The sequence below is a fragment of the Phyllobates terribilis genome, unplaced genomic scaffold, assembly GCF_046119375.1.
Source record: "Phyllobates terribilis strain yellow unplaced genomic scaffold, ASM4611937v1 Scaffold_3__8_contigs__length_932513732, whole genome shotgun sequence".
NCBI lineage: Eukaryota > Metazoa > Chordata > Amphibia > Anura > Dendrobatidae > Phyllobates > Phyllobates terribilis.
In genome coordinates, this window is record NW_027362763.1 from 337258011 (window position 1) to 337281222 (window position 23212).

Sequence of the window (23212 nt, forward strand, 5' to 3'; positions counted from 1 at the left end):
ATAAGGTTGTGTGAAGGACCACAACACTAGGTCCTGCACCTGACTGTTCCTCAGTGGGGAGTGCTTCTCCCACGCTAAGGCTACAAGCAGATGGCAGTGCCACTTTCTCACTCTCAGATGTCTGAGTGTAGTATGGTGTAGGTTTGTCCTACAAGCTTTTTTATTTTTTGCACAACCCGATAAGTCCTACAAAGCTCCTATCCTAATAAATTAACAATTCTAAGAATCCTAATAAACAGCTCCTCCAAAGACTAATGCTAATAGTTATTTTAAACAAAGTTTTATAAATATGCCCTATTTAAAATTTGGGGCATCTTTTTAATACCTAGAACGAAACTGCTTCGCTTGGAGTAATCATTTAGGCCCAAACTACTGATCTAAAAGGGAATCTGTCAGTGGGTTTTGTTGTGTAATCTGAGAGCAGCATGATGCAGGGACAGAGATCCTGATTCCAGTGTCACTTACTGGGCTGCTTGGTGCAGGTTTGATAAAATCACTGTTTTCTGTATTGCTGAGCTCACCAAGAACTGAGGAGCTACATGGTTACGTGGTACGCAGCATTGCAGGATAATGGTGGTTTTTAGTACTACCACACCGATCACACCCCCCAAACACCATCAGGGCTGCTATGTGGGCGGATTTGTGGCATCTAATAATACTTTAGTTACAGATTGTTGTGCTATGTGGCGCCATGCTGCGCTCTGCAGGCATAATAAAATGTATACTTTATTTGGAAGATAAGGTCATTTTTTAAATAAATAAAAAAAATAACAAAAAATAAGACAAGAACACACAAGACCGTAATATAAATGTAGTTAGCTTAAGAATATATTTATTAAAGCTTTAACTGAGCCAAGATATATAAAAGATTAATATTATAAATACACTAAACATGACATTAGATGTAGTGGTGAAGAGCTTTTCTATGGCGACACGCACACCCTTCAGTGGTCCCCAACATTAACATTCAGCTAGTCATCCCTGATTTAATCCTTTAAATGGTACAACAGCATAAAACAATGGAAAAAGTTGTGTGAAGCGTCAGGGTCCCAGACTGATGTCATCCATACATTAACACCTAACAAGACATTATGGCTTACTTCTATGTGTACGGCAAAGAAATATCTGTGAAACATTTGACACTTTAACAATTCCAGCTTTACTTAAAACCCAACGCTGCCTCTGGCGAGTGAATAGCCAAGTTTGTTGCGGTTTCCGATGAAGGACATGAATCCAACGTATGTCTCAATTAGAAGTGGTTGATTTAAGATCAAGGCTCCATTTGCTCGCCCTGGCACAGGGTTAGTCTTGTGTGATTCTTGGACGGCTTTTACCAATTGATCATTAAAGATTGAAATCTGCAGACATAGAAGAAATAAGACGGTGACTGAAAGTTAGACGTTCAGAATGCTACAAGTTCTGCTTCCACTTATAAAAATGTGTACCTGGCCAGTTATAACGAGTGGCTAATGTTTTCACATTTATATCTGCATATATATATATTTATATTAGTTTTCTATATAGTTTTTTTTCCCCAAGAGCAATAACTTTTTACTTCTGTTGACATAGAGTATGAGGGCTTGTTTTTGGTGGAACAAGTTTTAAATGACACCAATCATTTTACCATATTTTGTACTGAAAAATTTGAAAAAAAATGTTATTTCATCTTCAGCTTTTTAGCAGTAACCATAACGTTTTGTTGCAAATTTGACTGATATTTGGAACTGTTTATAATTCCCTCCACCTTGACTAAAGCCCTGGTTCCAGCTGCAAAAAGTCACCCCAAAAACATAATGCTGCCTTCACCATGCTACAATGTGGGTATGGTGTTATTTTTGTGATGTTGCGCAAAAAAAAAACATTTGGAGTTATGGGCAAAAAGTTCAACCATGGTTTAATCAGATAACACATTTTCCTACATGCTTTTTCCTACATATTTCGCACTTAAGTTATTTACGGTCTCTAGGGGAATTTAACCTTCAATTATCTGATCACTTGTACTATATACAGCAATTGGCAACACTTCAATATTGCAGAATATAGTAAAATGACAATCCGCTATGAAGCGCAGCCACAAAGATGGCAGCGATAGTGGCCTACATTAGCCACCCAGCCGCCATGGCAACCCATAATTGTATCAGTACCAATGGGAACCGGAACGGAGGCCCCACCAGCGTTGAACCATTTAAAAGCCGCTGTCAACCTTAATTTAATTTAAGTAGTTAAACAGCAGCGATCAAAACTCTCTCATCTCCTGAGTCTGCTCCATATACTTGCACCAGACATAGGATGTACTGGTGGGTCTTATGTTGAGAAGGGGTTAATACTAAAGTTGAACAAATAGAATTGCAGGACCCTGGGCTAGCAGCAGCCTTGGTAGTCTGTGGCTGTCGGACCAGAGGCGTGAAAATCTCCTCCTCACAGGGCTCTTTTGCAAGCAGTTAGGAAGAGAATGGCACGGCTAAGAACGTGGCCACTGGCCCAGGGTCATACAAATTTTACAAATCTTTTTGCTCGAATCTAGTTAAAGAGTTTTTCCCACAATGGCAATATTTTTTTTTCACAAAGCACAGTATCTGCATGACCACTGGTAATATTCTTTTTTTCTAGTACCTTTGTGTCATCTCCTCTTGGTGCATCCAGCTTCAGAGTACTGAATGGATGTTTCTATTATCTGCTAAAACTACATTTCCCAGCAAACCCCCTGCTTCTACTCTTCTGTGTGCTTTCTGATAAAGCTAGATCTCAACATGGCCATTTTTTAATTTTACGGATGAGGTGACAACTGACAGTTTTGAATGTAGTGACTGGGACCCACTACTTGACCAATGTTGAAAACTACTTAAAACTCCATATTTCATTGGTGGTTCTTGGGAACCTTTAGAGCATGATCATGCTCTCTGTGCATGCATATCATAGCAGAGTTGAGCATAAAATAGCTGAGCTGTGCTACAACATGGCTGGGAGGGCAATGAGAATGCCGTGAGACTGTGTCTATGTTTTATTAGACCTTTTGTAGGTGCATCTGTCAGAGGTTTTATCACACACGGTTTTAGGTGCATCTGTGCTCACCTGACAGCATTATAACTACTGGAGGATGGATCCAGTGGTAAAGGTGGACAAAGAGAGCCCTGGGGGGTTTATTTGGGAGCCATAGCTCCCATCAGTGCACACTTAAATATACGCCGTATTAACACACTATTAATTCTGTAAACTCAGAAAACTGAGACAAACTTGTGATGTTGAGAATAACCCTCTCAATAATTTTTTTTTTCTACTCGTGTTGAAGTTTCAAAGTTTTGGCTTGTACTTTTAAACCTGCTGGCAAAGCACACACCGCCCTCTAGTGGAAATGTGAAAAAGTACATTTTTTTTTGCCAATCTGAGTATATAAAGATAACTAAACTACCTTGAAATCGATTGAAAAAGTGAAATAATTGCAATCACTGCTGCAGTCTGACCCTGAAGAGACCTGATTAAAACATTTGTTTGCTTCTATTTGCAAATGCTCCGAAGTTCATGTTTCAGGAAAAATGTCATCCTCCTACAGATACAGTGGGTGCACACTCCAAACAGAGTTTTCCAGCCCACATAACTGAATTCCACACGGCACCTGTCATATGAGCAGCGCTGCTGTATATCAAATATGTGACTTCAATGGAAGAAGCTCATATGGACTTCACTTTCACCTACTCAGCAACTTAAAAGATTTACTGTTCTGGAGAGCAGCGTCCTAATAATTCCGTCTGGGGGATACCTGACATGAGTGACTTTCTTAGTATGTACATGTGAAGCAATCATCTATATTGGCTGACCAAATATATAATGTAGGTTATTCAGCAGTTGCAGAGTGTAATAATAACTGCCCTATCATTTACAGTAGGGGCTACATTATGTCACACGTGATACCACTATATACATTTACCTGGCTGATTGCAGAGAACTTTTCAGAGAAAGTACTTAGAGGGTGATCGATGAAGGTGGTGTACGGAAGATCACTAGACAAAGGGTTCCAGCGGGAAACAAAGGAGGCCTCGCGCAATTTATCCCAGTGAATACGCAGTCCTTCTCCATCTCTCCTGAAAAGATGGAATCGCAGGTCTTATAATAATATCATGACGTGTAAAACAATGTTTTAAAACCCTATTCGTTTCTGATAAGCTGATCCTCTTATGACAACATCCTTAACAAAACCCCTGTGTCACCATATTATGCTGTATACAGATGTAGCAGAGCTAGATTTGCCACAATCTCTTGAGCTTCATCAATTTCTGGGGCTACGAAATTCTTCGTGTGAAGATGAAAATGTTCTACAATAAATACATCTTATATAAATTGACTTCAATAATTAATTTGCGCAAATTGTGAATTTTTGAGGCTCAGTTTAGGCCAAAAATCTGGCTTATATTGATATAGAAATGTGGGCCATTATTTTTCAATTCTTTGCTATTTCCAATATGTTTGAGAAAGCCTTAGTTTACAGTCAGGGTCTGCATTTCCCTACACCCTGCCCTCAGATCAGAGCTGGATACAAAGGTCTCCATTCTTGTCAATGCTCTGCGCACATCTGAGTTGGAGCTCGATTCCTCCAAACACTGCTGGACAAAATAGGGCAGCACCTTGCCCCTCACATGATTCACAGGTTTCACTGGTAGTTTGCTACAATGTATCAGTCTACACGTCTTTTACCAGCGGGCAAAAACATCTTGAAAAACAAAAGAAGATACTTAAGGTATTGTTCCTTTCTCTGGTGTTTTGTAAACCTGAAGCTCCTTTTGCTGACATTTTTTTCTTTGTCAATTCCTTAGTGGGTTTTTTTCCAAGTCTGCATCTTTAGCACATTTTTCCAGCACTTTCCTGATGTTCTTTTGATACCCATAAAGAAATAAAGAAGACATTAGCATTTTATTCAGCGGAAAGGCTGAAAAATGCACAAAAAGTCTTCTAGCTGTTTTTTCAGCTTTCCCACTTGACTTGGATGGTAAAGTATTGAGCATCTTACTAGTGGAAAATGCCTGAAGAATAGTCAGCGCACGTCTTTTAACCACGTTAGTTGAAGCTTGAACGTATGAACAGCAAGTTGTTTTTGTACAGAAAAAAATATGTTCATTCTTGAGTGTTTTCCATGGGTGTAAACAGTAGAAAAAGAGGCCGCGTAGACATACCATTAGAGTTTAGGCTGTTTAGCTCAAGAGCACTGGAGCAACTTTTCACTGCTACACTGATTTGAAAAACCCTTTAAAAAGGGAACTGTCAGCAGAATGTCATCCCCCAAGCTATTTATATGCACATGTAGCCCTTTTAAAGACCAGTCCAGCATTACCTTTACATGGCCAGTTCGCTCCTCCCTTACTGAGATATCAGCTTTCAACTGATATGCAAATGAGGCTGACAGCCTATATGATGTGTGACTTCAGGCAAAGGAATCATTGGCCAACAGGAGGAGGCAGCCAGTGCTGGGAGGAGAATAGAGCTGGAGTGACAGAGGCTTCAGATCTAAAACCTCATTTACATATTGATGCAAAAGCTGATTTCTTAGTAATGGTATGTAAAGGTATTTCTGGTCTGGTCTATGAAAGAGCATATAAATAGTTTGTGGGGTGAAACTACTCACAGATTCACTCCAAAAAGCCCAAGGTAGCCAACTAATAAGCCTTTTCATGCTTATGACTAACTTATAGGGCTCCAGAATGGTATTTTACAAACGTTGTGTACGATTTATTGCCTATGCCTAATAGATTTGTACAGGAATATACATATTACTCTTTGTAACCAACACCCAATCAGTACAATTTGAGGTGAGTGGCGGTATACTGGTAATCATGATATTGCGGTCACAACCACCCAACGTGTTAACACTGTGAATTCTGCTGCTTCAGTGCAAAAAAATATCACGGTCTTCCCTTACCCAAGGACACATGATACTATCTATCAGGATATTTAGAATACATTAGCTAGAATAAAATAATATATATTCTATGAGATCCGAAACCTAATAATTTTGGTGTGTAATCCTCTTTAAAAGATTAGATATCTAGCTGGAAAAAAAACGAATTGTGATGCATGCCATTCCCTCTCCATAACACAACAGTTTTATTTCAACATCACTGTGTTTTCTTTGCATCTGGTAACAAAACCCCAGCTTAGTGAAAACGCGGTATGTGCGGTTAATGGAAACTCTTGGCAGCAGTCCATTAAAACAATACACACAATGGGGAGTCAGCAGCTTTGTATGCGAGTACGCTATTGTACAAATTTACTTACCGCCACACTCTTCAGTATTTGACCATCTGTCCTGAAGTGCAGGCATGTGTTAAGTTACAAAGCTTTCCATTACCAGTAATGTTGAAGAAATGTTTCTGGCAAGGACCAGATTATCAAGCTTCATTATAAACCACTTGACAAATGGAATTTCTCCATCTTGGAATGTTACGGGGCTTTTTGACGCAAAAGATTAATCTTCATAAAAGTGAAAACTTTAGTATCCTGCAGCACCACTGGCTGTCACCCTGAAATCAATGTCATGAAATGCAACCACAGATCAACTTTTATAAGGCTATGTGCCCACGATGAAGAAATGCTCCGGATTTTTCCAGAGCGTTTCTGCATCTCCCTGGCAGAAAAAACGCATGCGGATTGTACATGCGGATTGTACATGCGTTTTTCCTGCCAGGGACATGTGATTGTGAAGCGTTCTTCACATGCATTTAAGCATGCAGGTTGACAAGCGCTTTTCAAGCGATTTCAGGCTGTGTGCCCACTATGCGTTTTTTAAGCGTTTCCGCAGCGGCAAAAACGCTGCAGAAACGCTTAAAAAACGCATGGTAGAAGACCTGCCATGTTCCCCAATGATAATCCGCATGTGCTGTGCACATGCTGCGGAAATTTCCGCTGCGGATTATCATTGCGGAAAAAAACGCAGCACTACCAATTATTTTGCGGAAGCGCCGCGTTTTCGCCGCCATTGACTTGCATTGGAACGCATGGATTCCGCATCACTGTATATGTAGATGCGCATTCTATGCGTTCCAATGTGCGGATGGTACCCGGGTGTGGAGGACAGGAGACTCTCCTCCGGACCCAGGTACCATAAAACCTGTGAAAAAAATAATAAAATAAAAAATAAATATTATATTTACCTTCTGACGGCCCCCGCTGCGCTAGTCCTCCCATGCCGGCAGATCGTGGTGGACTGAAGGACCTGCGCTGACGTCATAGTCATGTGACGGGTCACGCGATGCTGACGTCGGCAGGTCCTTCAGTGTACCGCGATCTGCCGGCAGCCAGGAAGCAGCGAAACAAGACTCCGGGGGTCATCAGAAGGTAAGCATTCTTTCGGTCACACTATATAAATCCATGTTGTTTGCATGGATTTATATAGTGTGACCAAGTTGACAAGCACTTTCCAAGTGATGCCAAAATCGCTTGGAAAGCGCTTGTCAACTCGCATGCGGAAATACATGTGAAGAAAGCTTCACATCCGCTTGTCCCTGGCAGGAAAACGCATGTACAATCCGCATGCGTTTTTTCTGCCAGGGGAGATGCAGAAACGCTCAGGAAAAATCCGGAGCATTTCTGCATCGTGGGCACATAGCCTCAGCATCACTTGGAAAGTGCTTGTCAACTTGGTCACTATCACAAACCGATCGGAGCCACGTGCCCCTGATCCTTCCTCACAACTTCCGTGAGTTCGGGGTTTAGGATAATGTGAAGCGAGCTTATAAATTCTATATATTTATTTACTCAAAAGAGCGATGCTAGGTACAATATATACAAGCGGTTACAAGATATATATATACAGTAGTCAGACAAATACAGTAAGGATATAGAAGAAATGAGGGGTCGCTCACTGTATAGTATGTCCGGGTGCTCTGAAGTAAAATATTTACAAAGATACCAAGAGAAACTTCGGCACTCCAAAATAGATGCTGAAAGTATTTTATTTTATTAAAGCAAACCCCATAGGAAATAGGCAGGCCAACATTTCGACCGCGTTCGGTCTTTGTCAGGGCCTTTACTGGTGATGTGGGGTGTATACAGAATAAATGCTGCGGTAAGGTGCCGGGTGGTACCGCGTTCGGTCTTTGTCAGGGCCTTTACTGGTGATGTGGGGTGTATACAGAATAAATGTTGCAGCATTTATTCTGTATACACCCCACATCACCAGTAAAGGCCCTGACATAGACCGAACGCGGTCGAAACGTTGGCCTGCCTATTTCCTATGGGGTTTGCTTTAATAAAATAAAATACTTTCAGCATCTATTTTGGACTGCCAAAATACAGTAAGGAAACAGTAATATGATACAGTAAAATTAAAAGGAATAAAAGTGAATATACCACACTTTCATCAAAGGTCTCTGGACACGGCAGGAAGGGTGCTGTCATGGCTCCAGGGCGGTTCCTTATGTCTTTCTGCACATCTGTAGCGACAGGTGACCCTCAACAGAAGACCCCTCCTCTCTCACAGAGGGACACATCTATACGTAACTTGGGCAGGGTAGAAAATAGGCGATTTACATGTAATCTCCTCTTCCCTTCTATCAGACATTTCATAATCCATTTCCCAGCAATATTCTCATTGTAAGGTGCGCATGGTAATTGATCTAACACAGGGGCTTCCCCTGACTTCAGAGGTAATTCAATTAGCTATTCCTCATTGCCATGATTCAATTAGCTCCCCCATACTCTTGTCAGGAATAGGCGTTTGCACTACAAAGGTATATATCCTAGCTGACCTGTATTCAATTCTCTCCTGGCTTGTCACCCTGGTGTGAACGGAGGCTCCCAGGGGTTGATGTATAGAAGGGAAACAAATGCTGATGTAAATACTTTGTCCTCTCTGAGGTGAGACTGCAGGCCCAGGTACCCATTGTGTTAATGCTGATTACCTGGAAACAGCAGGAAGAAGGGGGGAACATCATTTCCCCTGGGGTCCTTTGAAGTCAGACAGACTAGCATTCCTGCTGAGACTTTCATAACTGGGAATATGAATTTCCAGTCCCTGGCCTCACCACACCTCCCCCTTTTAGAGTGTGTTCGGAGGAAGACCTCGTCGGTCATCATCCGCAAGCACTTCAGCTGCCTCCCCTTACCTGGATAAACCATCTGTGTTACCGTGGGCCCGGCCTGACTTATACCGAACAACAAAGTTGTAGTGTTGGAGAGCTAGGCTCCAACGCAACAACCTTCCGTTCTCACCGGCTACTCGAGATAGCCAAGTGAGGGAGTTGTGGTCCGTCACCACGGTGAAATGGCGCCCGTACACGTATGGCTGCAGATGCTGCAGAGCCCACACGATCGCCAGGCATTCCTTCTCCACCGTAGAGTAGGCCACTTCCCTCGGCAGAAGTTTCCGACTGAGGTATTGAACAGGGTGCTCTTGACCTGCTGAGTCAGGTTGGCTCAGCACCGCACCGAGTCCGTAGGTGCTGGCATCAGTCTGTACTACAAGCGGCCGGGAGTCGTCGTACGCCTGGAGTACAGGGGCTGCCGCCAGGGCAGATTTCAAGGCCTGGAAGGAGCGCTCGCAGTCCGCTGTCCAGTTGACAGCTTGCGGCAGCTTCTTCTTGGTGAGGTCTTTCAGGGGCTTGGCCAGGGCCCTATAGCCCTGTACGAACTTCCTATAGTACCCGGCCGTACCCAAGAAAGACATCACCTGTTTCTTGGTCCTTGGGGTGGGCAAGGTCGTGATTGCATCCACCTTCCCGGGTTCTGGTCTCAGTTTCCCCCCACCTACCCGGTGTCCCAGGTATTGGACCTCGGTCATGCCCATCTGACACTTTCCCGGCTTGATGGTCAAGCCTGCCCAGTGGATCCGCCCCAGCACCTCTGACAGGTGCCGAAGGTGTTCCTCCCAAGTGGGGCTGAAGACGGCAATGTCATCCAGGTACGCAGCTGCGAACCCTTCGCACCCCGACAGCAAGGTGTTGACCATCGGCTGGAAAGTGGCGAGGGCATTCTTCATGCCAAATGGTATGACGGTGGGCTCATACAGTCCAAAAGGAGTGATAAAGGCTGATTTCTTCTGTGCCTCTGGGGACAGGGGAATCTGCCAGTATCCTCGGCTCAAGTTCATGATGGTCAAGTACTGAGCCTTGCCCAACCGATCAAGCAGGTCGTCGATGCGCAGCATTGGGAACGCGTCATCGGCGGTAATGGCATTGAGCCCCCTGTAATCCACACAGAACCAGGTCGTCCGGTCCTTTTTGGGTACGAGGACTACAGGTGAGGCCCATGCGCTGGTGGACGGGCGGATAACCCCCAGCTCCAGCATCTCGGCAATCTCCTTCCGCATTTGCTCCTGTACCTCCAAGGAGACGCGATATGCCGTTCTCCGGATAGGGGCGTGATTCCCCGTGTCCACTCGGTGGACTGCCAGCTTTGTCCGCCCGGGCTTTCCCGAGAGGAGGCCAGGGAAAGGGCACATGACCTCCTTCAGCTGGGACTATTGGTCCTCAGACAGAAGGATGTTCATGGGGGCATCCTCCATGGACCCTCCTGCACGGGCATGTGCGAGCAGATCCATGAGGTCCTCCTCCTCCCCTTCCTCCGGCAGACTGCACACCGGAAAGGCACAGGCTTCCCTGTCATGATGTGCTTTCATCATGTTGACATGGAAGACCTTCTGCCTGTTCCGGACAGGGTCAATTGTGACCAGGTAATTGACCTTGCTGAGCTGCTGATGCACGTCATAAGGGCCCTCCCATCTTGCCTGAAGCTTGTCCTGGGGCACAGGGACTAGGACCCATACTTTCTGCCCTTCCTGGTATGTCCTCTCCCGAGCATTCTGGTCATACCAGCGCTTCTGCTCTGCTTGGGCCTGGACCATGTTGTCATGCACCAACTGCGTCAGAGCCTGCATTCTGTCACGGAATCGCAAGACAAATTCCACGACTGAAACGCCCGGGGTGGCTGCTTTTTCCTCCCAGGATTCCCTCACGAGAGCGAGGGGTCCCCGTACCCGTCTTCCATACAGGAGCTCGAAGGGGGAGAACCCCGTTGAGGCTTGAGGCACTTCCTGGTAAGCAAACAACAGATGTGGGAGGTGTCGCTCCCAGTCGCGTCCCTGGGACTCAACCAACATTCGGATCATCTGTTTCAACGTGCCATTGAACCGTTCACACAGGCCATTAGTCTGTGGGTGATACGGGCTGGACACCAGATGTTGCACCCCTGTTTGCTTACACAGGCTCTGCATCAAGTCAGACATGAACTGGGTCCCTCGGTCCGTGAGCATCTCCTGGGGGAAACCAACACGGGTGAAGATTTCCGGCAGGGCTTTGGCCACTACGTCTGCCCGGATGTAGGACAGCGCGACAGCTTCTGGGTACCTAGTAGCATAGTCTACTACCGTTAGTATGTAGCGTTTCCCGGAGCTGCTGGGAATGGGCAGCGGCCCAATGAGGTCCACAGCAATCCGCTGGAAAGGCTCACCTATTATGGGCAGAGGTATCAATGGGGCTTTAGGGCCTGGACCCGCCTTCCCCATCCTCTGACAGGTGACACACGAACGGCAGTAGGCAGCTACTGCTGTCCCCATCTTAGGCCAATAAAACAAGTGGGCTAGCCGAGCCTTGGTCTTAGCGACCCCTAGGTGACCAGCCAACGGAATCTCATGCGCGAGCCGTAACAACTCAGCCCGGTACGGCTGAGGTACCACTAGGTGCCTCTCACTGCGCCAACCTTCTTGTCCATCTGTGGGCAGTGTTTCCCTATACAGCCTCCCTTGGTCCCAGAACAAGCGGTCCTTGTCTGTCTCCAAGGGGGGCTTACCTGCGCGTTCCTTCAAGGCTTCCAGGCTGCTGTCGGCTTGGACAGCCGCCTGGAACTCCTGGCTGGAGCCCGCTAACAGGGACCTGAAGGCCGCACTCTCACCGGAACCCTCAGGGAACGGCGCTGGGGGGTTAACACCAGTGGGCCCAGTCCTAGGTGATGGGGTGGAGGAGTCAGGGTGCAAAGCGGCCTCTGCCTCCTGAGCCCTCCTGCCGCGGGTGACCACAGCAATGCCCGGGGTCTCCTCAGGGAGTCCCGGTCCCCTTCCTTCACCTGGATGGGTTGTGGGGTCACTGTGGGTTGCCCCAACATGTGATACAAACTTGACAGGTTCACTAGGTTTTGAGCTGCTGGAGGGATCATGTGCAAGCTGACAGTTGGGAGGGGCAGGCAAGGCCCCCACCAGCTCCTCAGCCAAGCCAGAGAGTTCATTAGCACGACAATGAATTACATTAGCATTCTCACTGAAAAGTTCAGAGCTGGACATGTCAGCTGAGAGAGCAGGAAGGGGGGCTAAATCCCCCCCAGCTGCACTCCTGTCAGCTGGCACGTCACTGCAAGGATCAGCATGTATGGTACCACAAAGTATAACATCACTTACAGATACATTACCACGGGGCAAGTCAGTCCCCAACAAGACATTAGCAGGGAGACGAGATGTAACCCCGACCTCTACCAGCCCCTTGTCCACACCCCAATCCAGATGCACACAAGCCATGGGTAGAGTTATCTTCTCCGTACCAACCCCGCTGACGGTCAGATTCTTTCCAGGGATGATACTCTCCGGGGGTACCAGTTCAGGCTGTACTAGGGTCACATCGGCCCTTCCTCACAACTTCCGTGAGTTCCGGGTTTAGGATAATGTGAAGCGAGCTTATAAATTTTATATATTTATTTACTCAAAAGAGCGATGCTAGGTACAATATATACAAGCGGTTACAAGATATATATATACAGTAGTCAGACAAATACAGTAAGGAAGCAGTAATACGATACAGTAAAATTAAAAGGAATAAAAGTGAATATACCACACTTTCATCAAAGGTCTCTGGATACGGCAGGAAGGGTGCTGTCATGGCTCCAGGGCGGTTCCTTATGTCTTTCTGCACATCTGTAGCGACAGGTGACCCTCAACAGAAGACCCCTCCTCTCTCACAGAGGGACACATCTATACGTAACTTGGGCAGGGCAGAAAATAGGCGATTTACATGTAATCTCCTCTTCCCTTCTATCAGACATTTCATAATCCATTTCCCAGCAATATTCTCATTGTAAGGTGCGCATGGTAATTGATCTAAAACAGGAGCTTCCCCTGACTTCAGAGGTAATTCAATTAGCTATTCCTCATTGCCATGATTCAATTAGCTCTCCCATACTCTTGTCAGGAATAGATATTTGCACTACAAAGGTATATATCCTAGCTGATGTAAATACTTTGTCCTCTCTGAGGTGAGACTGCAGGCCCAGGTACCCATTGTGTTAATGCTGATTATCTGGAAGCAGCAGGAAGAAGGGGGGAGAAAACCATTTCCCCTGGGGTCCTTTGAAGTCAGACAGACTAGCATTCGTGCTGAGACCTTCATAACTGGCAACTCACCACAGTCACACTATATAAATCCATGCAAACGGCATGGATTTATATAGTGTGACCGAAAGAATGTTAAAAAATAAAAATCATACTTACCTTCCGATGGCCCCCCGCAGTCTTGCTTCGCTCCGTCCTGGCTGCCGGCAGATCACAGTACACTGAAGGACCTGCCGACGTCAGCATCGCGTGACCCGTCACATGATTATGACGTCAGCTCAGGTCCTTCAGTCCACCGCGATCTGCCGGCATGGGAGGACAAGCGCAGCGGGGGCCGTCAGAAGGTAAATATAACATTTATTTATTTATTTACTTTTTTTTACAGGTTCTACGGTACCCGGGTCAGGAGGAGAGTCTCCTCTCCTCCACACCCGGGTACCATCCACACACTGGAACGCATGGAATGCGCATCTACATATACAGTGATGCGGAATCCATGAGTTCCAATGCAAGTCAATGGCGGCGAAAAGGCGGCGCTTTCGCAAAATAATTGGTAGTGCTGCATTTTTTTCCGCAATGATAATCCGCAGCGGAAATTTCCACAGCACATGCGGATTATCATTGGGGAACATGGCAGGCCTTCTACCATGCGTTTTTTAAGCGTTTTTGCCGCTGCAGAAACGCTTAAAAAACGCATCGTGGGCACACAGCCTAAAGCGACATTAGTCCAGGAACTTGCTAATCTTTCAGTTAGGCCACAGTCAGATGCGCATATGAAAAATCATCAGAGTTTCATCCATAAAACTTGGACAATTTTCATCAGATTTTCATTTGTGTCAGTTTTTTACGTTTCTGTGTGATCCATTTTCATAAATCTTCATGCTCAAATACAGTTTCCTATTAGTAAAATTCAGATGCTGCACAGATATTCTGTGTGGGATCCAATTTTTTTTTTTTGCACACCCATAGACTTGAGTGGGCGAGTCTCATCCAAAACTGGGAAGAGACTAGTGCATGCTGCAATTTTCAGATAGACACTCGGTCCATGTGAAATAACTGTCCTCTGAACAGCCCTATTCAGTTACAGTGTGTTGCATTTGGACAGCACACGTTCATATAGAACGCTCGTCTGAACGAGCCCCTAGGTTTACTTGCTATCCAAAAGGAAAACCATAAGGAATTGTCAAGAATGACAAACTCAGCTGTAGAAAAAGATTTAAAGTCTGGCTTCACCTTTTGTGAATTTACTAGAATTCATCAGGGAATCACAGTTATTACTGGAATCACATCCGATGAAAGCAGGAGGGTTTGTATAAGACAGATGGATGGAGGCTAGTTCAAGTCCCACACCTCAGCCCTGCAAATTCATTACCAGAGTCTGTCGTTTAGAATCCTCTTGTCTGAAATTCATTGAGACACTAAAGGTTTGTACACTGCTAAGATTAGCAGGTAAAGTCCAATTCTCTACAGTTCTGTCAATATTCAGATGCTCCACTATTAAGGTGCAGTCAGACCGCAACTCAGACTGATCGCAGCTCTCCCGACCAGAGCATGAAAGCTACATAGAAATATATGAAGCTGTCATGCTCGGGTTGTGAGAGCCGCCGGCCAGTCCGGGCGCTGCGGTCCGATTTATATGGCAGTCTGCATAAGCCCCAAGGGTGCAGCCAGACAGCTGTATAAATCGGACTGCAATGCATGGACTGGCTCTCCCGACCTGAACCTGACAGCTTCATATATCGCCTTTAGGGCTCGTGCAGACGGCCGTAGATTCTCTCGTCCAAGAGAATCAAACCGATGATGCAAATGACATCAGTAACATTATCGCTGTTCAGAGCCGCTAAATCTCGCGCAGCATGACCCGGCAGCGGCTGTTTGTAAAGACTATGAAGCCTCAGAACAAGACTCAATAGGCTTTGTACAGAGAATTTGATGGACTTCACAGGATTTGCTTGAACTACATCTGATTTGGTGGACTACGCCAGACCTGTCTGGGACTACTTTTAACAAAGTGGAGGACGAGAGAAAGTGTCTTTGTTTTATTTCTCTGTATTCTGTGTGTGTGTTCTTTTCAGATTTCCATTCAGTGGACTACTTCAGATTCAGTGGGCTACGGCGGACCTGCGTAGGTTTTTTTTTTTTAATAAAGTAAGTGGTGAACCAGGGAAAGTGTCAGGTAGTGTTTTTTTTTTTTAAATAAAAGTATTTTTCTTTGTGTGTGTTTTTTTTTATTTTATTTTTTTATTACTGGGTTAGCAAAGAGGGTGTCTGATAGACACCTCTCTATTACTAACACCAGGACTTGATGTCAGCTGTGTTTTTGGACAATTCACAGCTGACATCAGCGCCAAGCCCCATTACCCCGATTGCCAATGCACCAGGGCATGGGGAAGATCGAAGGTTGCTGTAGGCTTGTCATTTTAGGTTCCAATAATGATGGATCTTCCCAGCCAGATAATATCAGCTCACAGCTGTCCTCTTTACCTTTGCTAGTTACCAAAAATGGGGGGGACCCCACGTCATTTTTTTTTCATTTATTAGGTTAATACATGTGCAGTAAGCTACACACGCAAGGTACTATTTATATCTCAAGGATGTCTATTTATCTATGTATTTACCCCATATCTATTTATCTACCTACCTATCTATCCCATATGTATCTACCTACCTATCTTTGCACATATTTAACACCTAAAAATCTGTCATTTCTATTCTGCATTCTATTCCAGTACGTGGCAAACAGATATTACACAGATGGTACACACGGACGACTAACACAAAATCACACGGATAATAAAAACAGACTGTCTCACGAGTATTTTTAAGCAGACGTGTGAAAATAACAAACAACCACATCCCTCACCTGTCCGCCATCAACGACACAGTCCACGTACCGCCAACGATTGTCCCATGACGATCTGGGTCACTTCTACAGCAGTGACGTCAGCAATCACGGATGTCACTGCTGTAGAAGACAGCAGTGTATACTGACAGGGGTGTAAAATCACCCCTGTCAGTATACATGCTGCTGCCGGAGGTCACTCGGGTTCATCAGTTGAAGATCAGCTGATGAACCCCGGTGAACTTACCACCATGGGAACGTTCTTCTGAATGTTTCCACGGTGAGGTCACGTGTGCGATCAGCTGATCGCTCACGTGACCGCAGGTCCTGGAAGCCCAATATACTGCGAGGAGTGAGCTTGCTCCCCGCAGTGTACCGCCGGCCGCAGGGAGAAGAGCATCGCTGGGGACATCGCGGGGACCAGGAGGACACCGGGGGGAGCCGGACAGGTGAGTATGAAGGTTTTTTTTTTATTATTTTTTACTTTTTTTTTTTTCTTTTTTCACTGCCGGTGGTTCCCGGCTCTGCTGAGGAGAACTACTGCTCCCTTCAGCAGTGCCGCTCTCGCTGTTATCAGTGGGAGCGGCGGTCGGATAAGAGGAGTTGTAGTCCTCCAGAGCATTTCCTGCTCATTGGCTTTAACTGAAACAAAGCAAATCCACATATACCTGCAGATTTGCTGCGTTTCAATTAAAGTCAATGGGCAGGAAACGCTCCGGAAACGCTTGGCATAATGGACATGCTGCGTTTTTTTCCGCAATGCTAATCCTGAGCAGAAATTTCCGCATCATGTGCACAGCACATCAGGATTAGCATTGCTATAGCTGGCAGACCTATTAACAAGCGTTTTTGATGCGTTTCTGCGGGGAAAAAAACGCAGTGAAAACGCCGAATGGAGAGTAGGTGCACACATGACTAAAGCTTCATTCAAACAGGGGGCACAGTACTTCAGTTCTTGTGACTGTTGGGACCCCCAGTGATCACACCCTTATTACTTTTCCTATACATAGGTGATAAGTTGTAATTGTTAGCAGCCACTTTAAATGAAGCTAGTCTGAATGTGACCAGCTGCAAATTAACAGAAGAAATCTTGAGCCTCAGCTGTGAATTTCACTACAATTCTCAGCATGCCTTTATACTCAATGGTGCAAACAGAGATAGCCTCAATGTCAGACTTAAATGTGTAACCATATTGCAGAGACAGTGCTGCCATGTGACTGCTGGTGGTATCTTGTACAGTGGATTTTCGGGGGACATTGGGCAGAATTCTTTTGACAGCTTTAATCAGTGTATTCTTTCATACAACCCATGATCGCTCATCTACACAGCATTCTCTCATCTACAAGCAGTAGAAATTAGCTGCACAATTTAGTAAAAAATAACAAATGTACAGCTGATTTTAGCTTTCTAAAGCATTCATCAGAAGCAATGAAATAAAATCACAGCCAAAGGTTAAAAAAGAGGTAGATTTATGACAAAGGTGTTGGGTGTGCTCCTGAAAGTATGCAGGCAGATAGGGAGACGCTGGAATAAAGTGCTGTGCGGGGATCACCAGCATCTGTAACCCTGCCCAGCTGTAAAGAAATAAGGTATTCCTGCTCCACCTAAAGAAATGTGACTCCTTGTGTACATTAAAAACACAAAGAAAGGAACCGAGCTGGCATCTCTGAGGGTATTAAAAGCTGTTTTGCTGACTGAATGACCTCAAAATGAAATATTTTCCATGACGAGAATAAAAGACGCTGGCACGGTGTCAGACACTAAGATTGCACAGTGTCTCGAGTCTATCCATGCCCTCAGGCTCTTACAAACCTTAAAGGCAGGTGCTCCTTTATCTGCTCTTTGCTCACCTGGCTGTTAACCAGCATGCTCCTAAGACCTCACCTCTTCTCCATTAACTGTTTGTTAGCTTTGGCCAGCAAGGAAGTGAGTTATTAAGTGGAGTGAGTAGCCAGAGGCTCTACGATTTGGCTCAACAATAAAGATATGGTGCCAAGAAACTCTAACCTAGAGCTATAGGCTTATCTTCAGTTTATCCCGTAAAGAAAAAACTTCTGATACTCCGCAAGTCCAACTATGTGCCATCCACCCTCCACCATTAGACTTTTCAGACATTCTACTTATATACAGGGCTGTCGAGTTGGAGTCAGAACCAGTTTCCAGTGGAGTCAGCAAAGATGTAAGAGACTAACTACTTAGAAAAAAAACTATCTCCCATTAATATTGCATAATTAACTTTAATATAAATTTAGAAAAGTTTAGAAACTTTTTATGTTTTATCAATAAATGGCCTCTATTGAAAAAAAACCTGTGACATCCAGGGTGTTCTGTAGTGTCTAATGTTACTTTTTTTATTACAGAAAATTTGTTAGTACCAAGTATTTGCCATTATTAAGGAATAAGAGCTGAAGTCAGAGAGTGGAAGAATAGGGGTGTCAGAGTTCACACTCCAGTCTTCCTTATACAATGCTTTGCCAATGTAATAGATTATAGATTATAAATTTGTGACAACATGTTAAAGGGGTTCTTCAGTTTGGAAACTAATTTTCACATACTCCATTAGGTAATTCTGAATTACAGGTACAGGTGGGATCCTTAGTATAGGTCAAAATAGAGAAGGTAACGAAAGGTTGTCTCTCACCCTAGAGAACCTGTCTTGTCCTACGTCGTGGAGACAACCCAATGAACGGAATGGGCATCTTGTAAGGCATTGTTCCCCAACTCTGGTCCTCAAGTGCCACCAACAGGTCATGTTTTCAGGATTTCCTTAGTATTGCCCAGGTGATGGAATTCTTGCCTGTCCAGGTGATGCAGTTATCTAAGGAAATCCAGAAAACATGACCTGTTGGTGGCACTTGAGGACCGGAGTTGGGAAACACTGTTGTAAGAGATTGTTCAGATGACCATATTAAACGTGTGCTGTCTGTATGCAAGACTGATAGCATACGGACAGCACACTGACCAATGCAAGCGAATATGGTAGTTCACGTGGACGTTTTTACACAGAAACCAATGGTCTGTGTGTAAGAAACAGCAGCATACCCTACTTTGATACAGGTTACAATCTATATGTAATCCGTTTTTCACAGATACATTACAATTATAAAGGATAGGAAATTTTTACATGAACAATTTAATAAATAATAAAGGTCAAATACAAACAGAAGCCATACGGATTACACACGGACGTAATAAATGGACACGCAGATGACATACATAAGAGAATAAGGATGAAATTTTTTTATTTTTTCCTAGATTTAAAAAAAGACAATTTTGCATATGCTCTTATGTATCCAGCCTAAAGCATATTATCCATTTTGGTGGCACTGCAGGGAAATTTAACTTATACTGTCAGGTTTCCATGAGATCGTTCAGTAAGCAGAGGGACTCCCACAGGACAACCTTTTTAACAAAGACTATGGATTGCAATAATTTATTGAAATGTATTGAAATGAAACACACATTTCAAACACTTTGCCAATAGATTGCCACAAATACTAAAAGTCTTCCTTTCCTTTTCCCTAGGGGAAATATTCTGCAGTAAAAATGGTTCGCCCTCTTAAGAAAATTTGTCTCAATCCACGGAACAATTTTCAAAACTGTCAAGAATGTGCAAAAATGGCCAAAGGACACAATAAGTCGGATGCATTTTACTTTTGTGACCTACGGTAAGTTTCTTCAGAATTTAGTATATTACTGAACATGGGAATGCGGCCTTACTTCTCAGTTATCATCAACGTGTGACATCAACCTTTAATTGCCTCAATAAAACACTGCAATACCTCCCTATGTAAAAACAAACAGAGTAGGTACTGCGATCAGCAATGACTGACATCCCAGGGATTAAATGGACAGCAACAGTGTTAACTCTGATCTCGGCAGTCGCATTGCTTGGGTAAAACAGTGGCCTTTTATTTCTGGGAAAGAGGAGTTAATATACTTTTTACTTTTTAATACAGGAAAAATATAGATATTTGTACCGTGTTAGTCACTGGATAGAAAAAATTATAAAATTGAGAGTCCTCAGTGGCTGATACCTTTTAATGGCTAACTGAAAAGATGGTAGCAAATGGCAAGTTTTCCAGACTACTCAGGTCCCTACTATGCCTGATGAGGAGACCTGAGGAATCTGGAAAGCTTGCTATTTGTTACTTTTTTATGGCTAACTGGAAAGATGGCAATAAGTGGCAAGTTTTCCAGACTACTCGGGTCCCTACTATGTCTGATGAGGAGACCTGAGGAATCTGGAAAGCTTGCTATTTGTTACTTTTTAATGGCTCACTGAAAAAATGGTATGAACCACTGAGGACTCTCAAATTTGATTACCGCATTTTTGTACTTTTTAAGTGCAATTAAAAATGCCTGTCGTGCTTGAAAGTGGTTTGTGACTGCTACGCTATAGGGTCAGCAGATGATTTAGATATCTTCAATGAGATCCTCAGTCTCTGTAGACGACCTTCACGTTAGTTCCACAGGGACAGCTAAAAAGCCCAAGGGCACTACATCCCTATCAGGCAGAAGCATGAAGCTCAGATTGTGTGGTTGCTGCTCTGAAAGCAGTCGATCTATGGAGCAGTTAGGCTCTTTGTATGATATATAGAAAAGGTATACATTGCTAGACTAACGGCATCACCGTACCATTTATATTTTCAGCATTTTGACTGTTATTTCCATGTAAGGTCAGGCATAAAAAAGATTTATACAACAGACCATGCACCATTGTACCTGTCTGTACCCTGTAAATGATGCAGGGAAGACAAGGACACCCTGTTAGTACATCAGGTGGAGAACACAGTGTTTCCAGTTCTGCATTAACTGGGCAAGGGCCCAAGTGTTAATCCTGCAGATAGGCTATCACTGTCAGGATGAAGAATTCTTTTTAGGACATACCACAGGCTTGTAACACACTGCATTGCTAATCCCATAAATTAGACTTCAGTGCTTTCGGCAGGATTTTCATTATATGGCCTGTATGGTGCAGAGAAGGGATAAAACGCTACAGGAAGGTCACCCCGTTGTTGTTGTTTTTTTTGTGTGTGAAGTTGTACAATTCTTTGTAGTTCGCAGATCTACTTTATGAATGTAAATGATGATTATCATAAGTGTTTTGTAAAATATCTTCCTGCTGACAACAATCTTCTGTTTATTTTCTAGCGATAAGTATCATGCTGCACAATAAGGTGAATTATTTCTCAAGATTACCAAAAATTCCAATGCATCAAAGCTGCAAAAAATCACAAGCCTAATCCTAATGAGCAGATCATAGGGACTGGATATAAAAGGACTGCATTGTATAGAGTCATTGTTAGACAGAAATTTCATTTCTGAGGGCTGGTAATTTTACGGATATCAATATAAACCCTTTAAATATAAACAAATTTAAGACAATTTTGAATGTGACTGGTGCTTAGCTGTTCAGGAGTATATTATGATGGCCATTATTTTATAAATGAATGAAGTGCTCTAGTATTTTTTGCGTTACATCTCTTCCTGTTGTCGGAAAGAAACGTTTCAGGAAATGACAAAGAGGTGTAAGGACTATGAGATCATATACAAGTGTGACAAATCTACAAACCTATAGGAAGAGAGGGACAAATAGATCAAAGAAGAGACCGTCTATATCTCGGCTTATGTGTTAATAAGGCTACTATTGCTAAGCTCATCACAAGCCACTCTGCTTAGCATGTCCCAGGGAATTTTCTGCTTTTCATTCTCTCCTCCTGTACAGGGATCTGGCTTTCACTGCCGAGGCCCTTGAGTTGTGTCCACAGAGCAGCTGCTGGCCGGTTGAGCGAGTTGCCAGTTAAATGGTCAGGCCGCTGGGTCAGTATCATTATCGATGGAGACAGTTATGGAATCAAAAGGCAGGAGGATAGCAAGAGTCAACTGCAGGGAAGTAAAGCTGAGAGATTAGATAACAAAGATGTCAGAAAGTCTAAAGTCAAATCCAATAAGGCATCCAAGGGATAAACAAAAGAGCAATGGGTTCCAGAGCAGAGCCAGAAATACAAGTAATCAATCAAGAATAAACAAACCAGGAGCAATATATCAATGAAATAACTGGAAAAGGCATGATGTCACTATGAGAATTAGCCTTTGCTTCTGATGATATAACAGTGTATTAGCGATGGTGCATCTTTGTATGGAGGTAGCTCAGGAGCGGAGCTATACTGCGTAGCCAGCATCTGTGTCTAACAGTCGCTGCTAGAGCTGAGCTCTGGTCGCTGCGGTTAACCATTCAAGTGCCGCTGTTCTAATAGAGCGGTTGCCAGAGCTTACACCTATACTCCCTATTGGGCTTCCCGAGCACAATCAATTGTGGGGAATCGATGAGTTACTATGACAGTTGTGGCCCTACTGAAAGCCCCCATAGCCGCCATCTTATCACTCCTCTGAAGTTCAGCCATAGGCAGAACTTCATAAAAGACAGTGACTTTGCCTTTATAATATAAGCGATCAGACGACTGCAAGTGCCCTAAAGGAGCTACAAAATAAAAAAAGGTAACAAACATTTGATATCACCTCATCAGTGAAAGTTTGATCTATCACAATAATAAACCCATGTTGTAAACGCTATAAACAACAAAAAAAAAAAGGTCAAAGTGCCCAAATTGCACTCACACATCTTCTCTCAGAGAATGGCATCACAAGCAAAAAAAATTGTAACCACTTATTTTTACCATATAATGAATGCCATAAAATAAAAACATAAAACAATGGCAGAATTGAATTTGTTTTCACCATTTCATCTTACTTGGAAGGTTAAAGACTTATTATACTATTGGAAGACATTTCTGTTAGGTTGCAATGGCACATATAGGATTGTCTGCTGTGCTAAAATATGTCAATGGGATTCACTAAGATCGTTTCACAATATTTCAAATAGTCATAGTATATATTATTTGGGTGTCAGTCACTTACCACCCTTAATGGCAAAACACAGGGAAAAAAATATCTTATTTTTACTGAAATCACGTCATGATCTTGTCACGGGTGTGTCAGATGTGACAGACAGTCGCCCTGCAGTTGGTTGCAGAAGATCTCTTCGTTTGGCATTACAGACACCTTCTTAG

The 23212-nt window shown here is 43.8% G+C and overlaps 1 protein-coding gene and 1 long non-coding RNA gene across 3 annotated transcripts in view; one reads left to right on the forward strand and one right to left on the reverse strand.

Moving 5' to 3' along the window:
* Positions 1 to 801: 801 nt before the first annotated feature.
* TPRG1 (tumor protein p63 regulated 1) overlaps positions 802 to 23212 on the reverse strand; it is a 107823-nt gene continuing 85412 nt past the window's right edge. For both annotated transcript variants that reach the window (XM_073675182.1, XM_073675183.1), the window contains exons 5-6: positions 3926 to 4079; positions 802 to 1358 (exon numbers count right to left, since the gene is read on the reverse strand). In XM_073675182.1, coding sequence (XP_073531283.1) covers positions 1164 to 1358; positions 3926 to 4079 — 349 coding nt within the window. In that variant the 3' untranslated portion in view covers positions 802 to 1163. The remainder of the gene's footprint in view (positions 1359 to 3925; positions 4080 to 23212) is intronic.
* On the forward strand, positions 16507 to 21727 carry LOC141259343 (uncharacterized). The gene is made up of 3 exons (XR_012318406.1): positions 16507 to 16588; positions 19665 to 19807; positions 21294 to 21727. It is a non-coding gene; the product is annotated as an uncharacterized lncRNA (long non-coding RNA).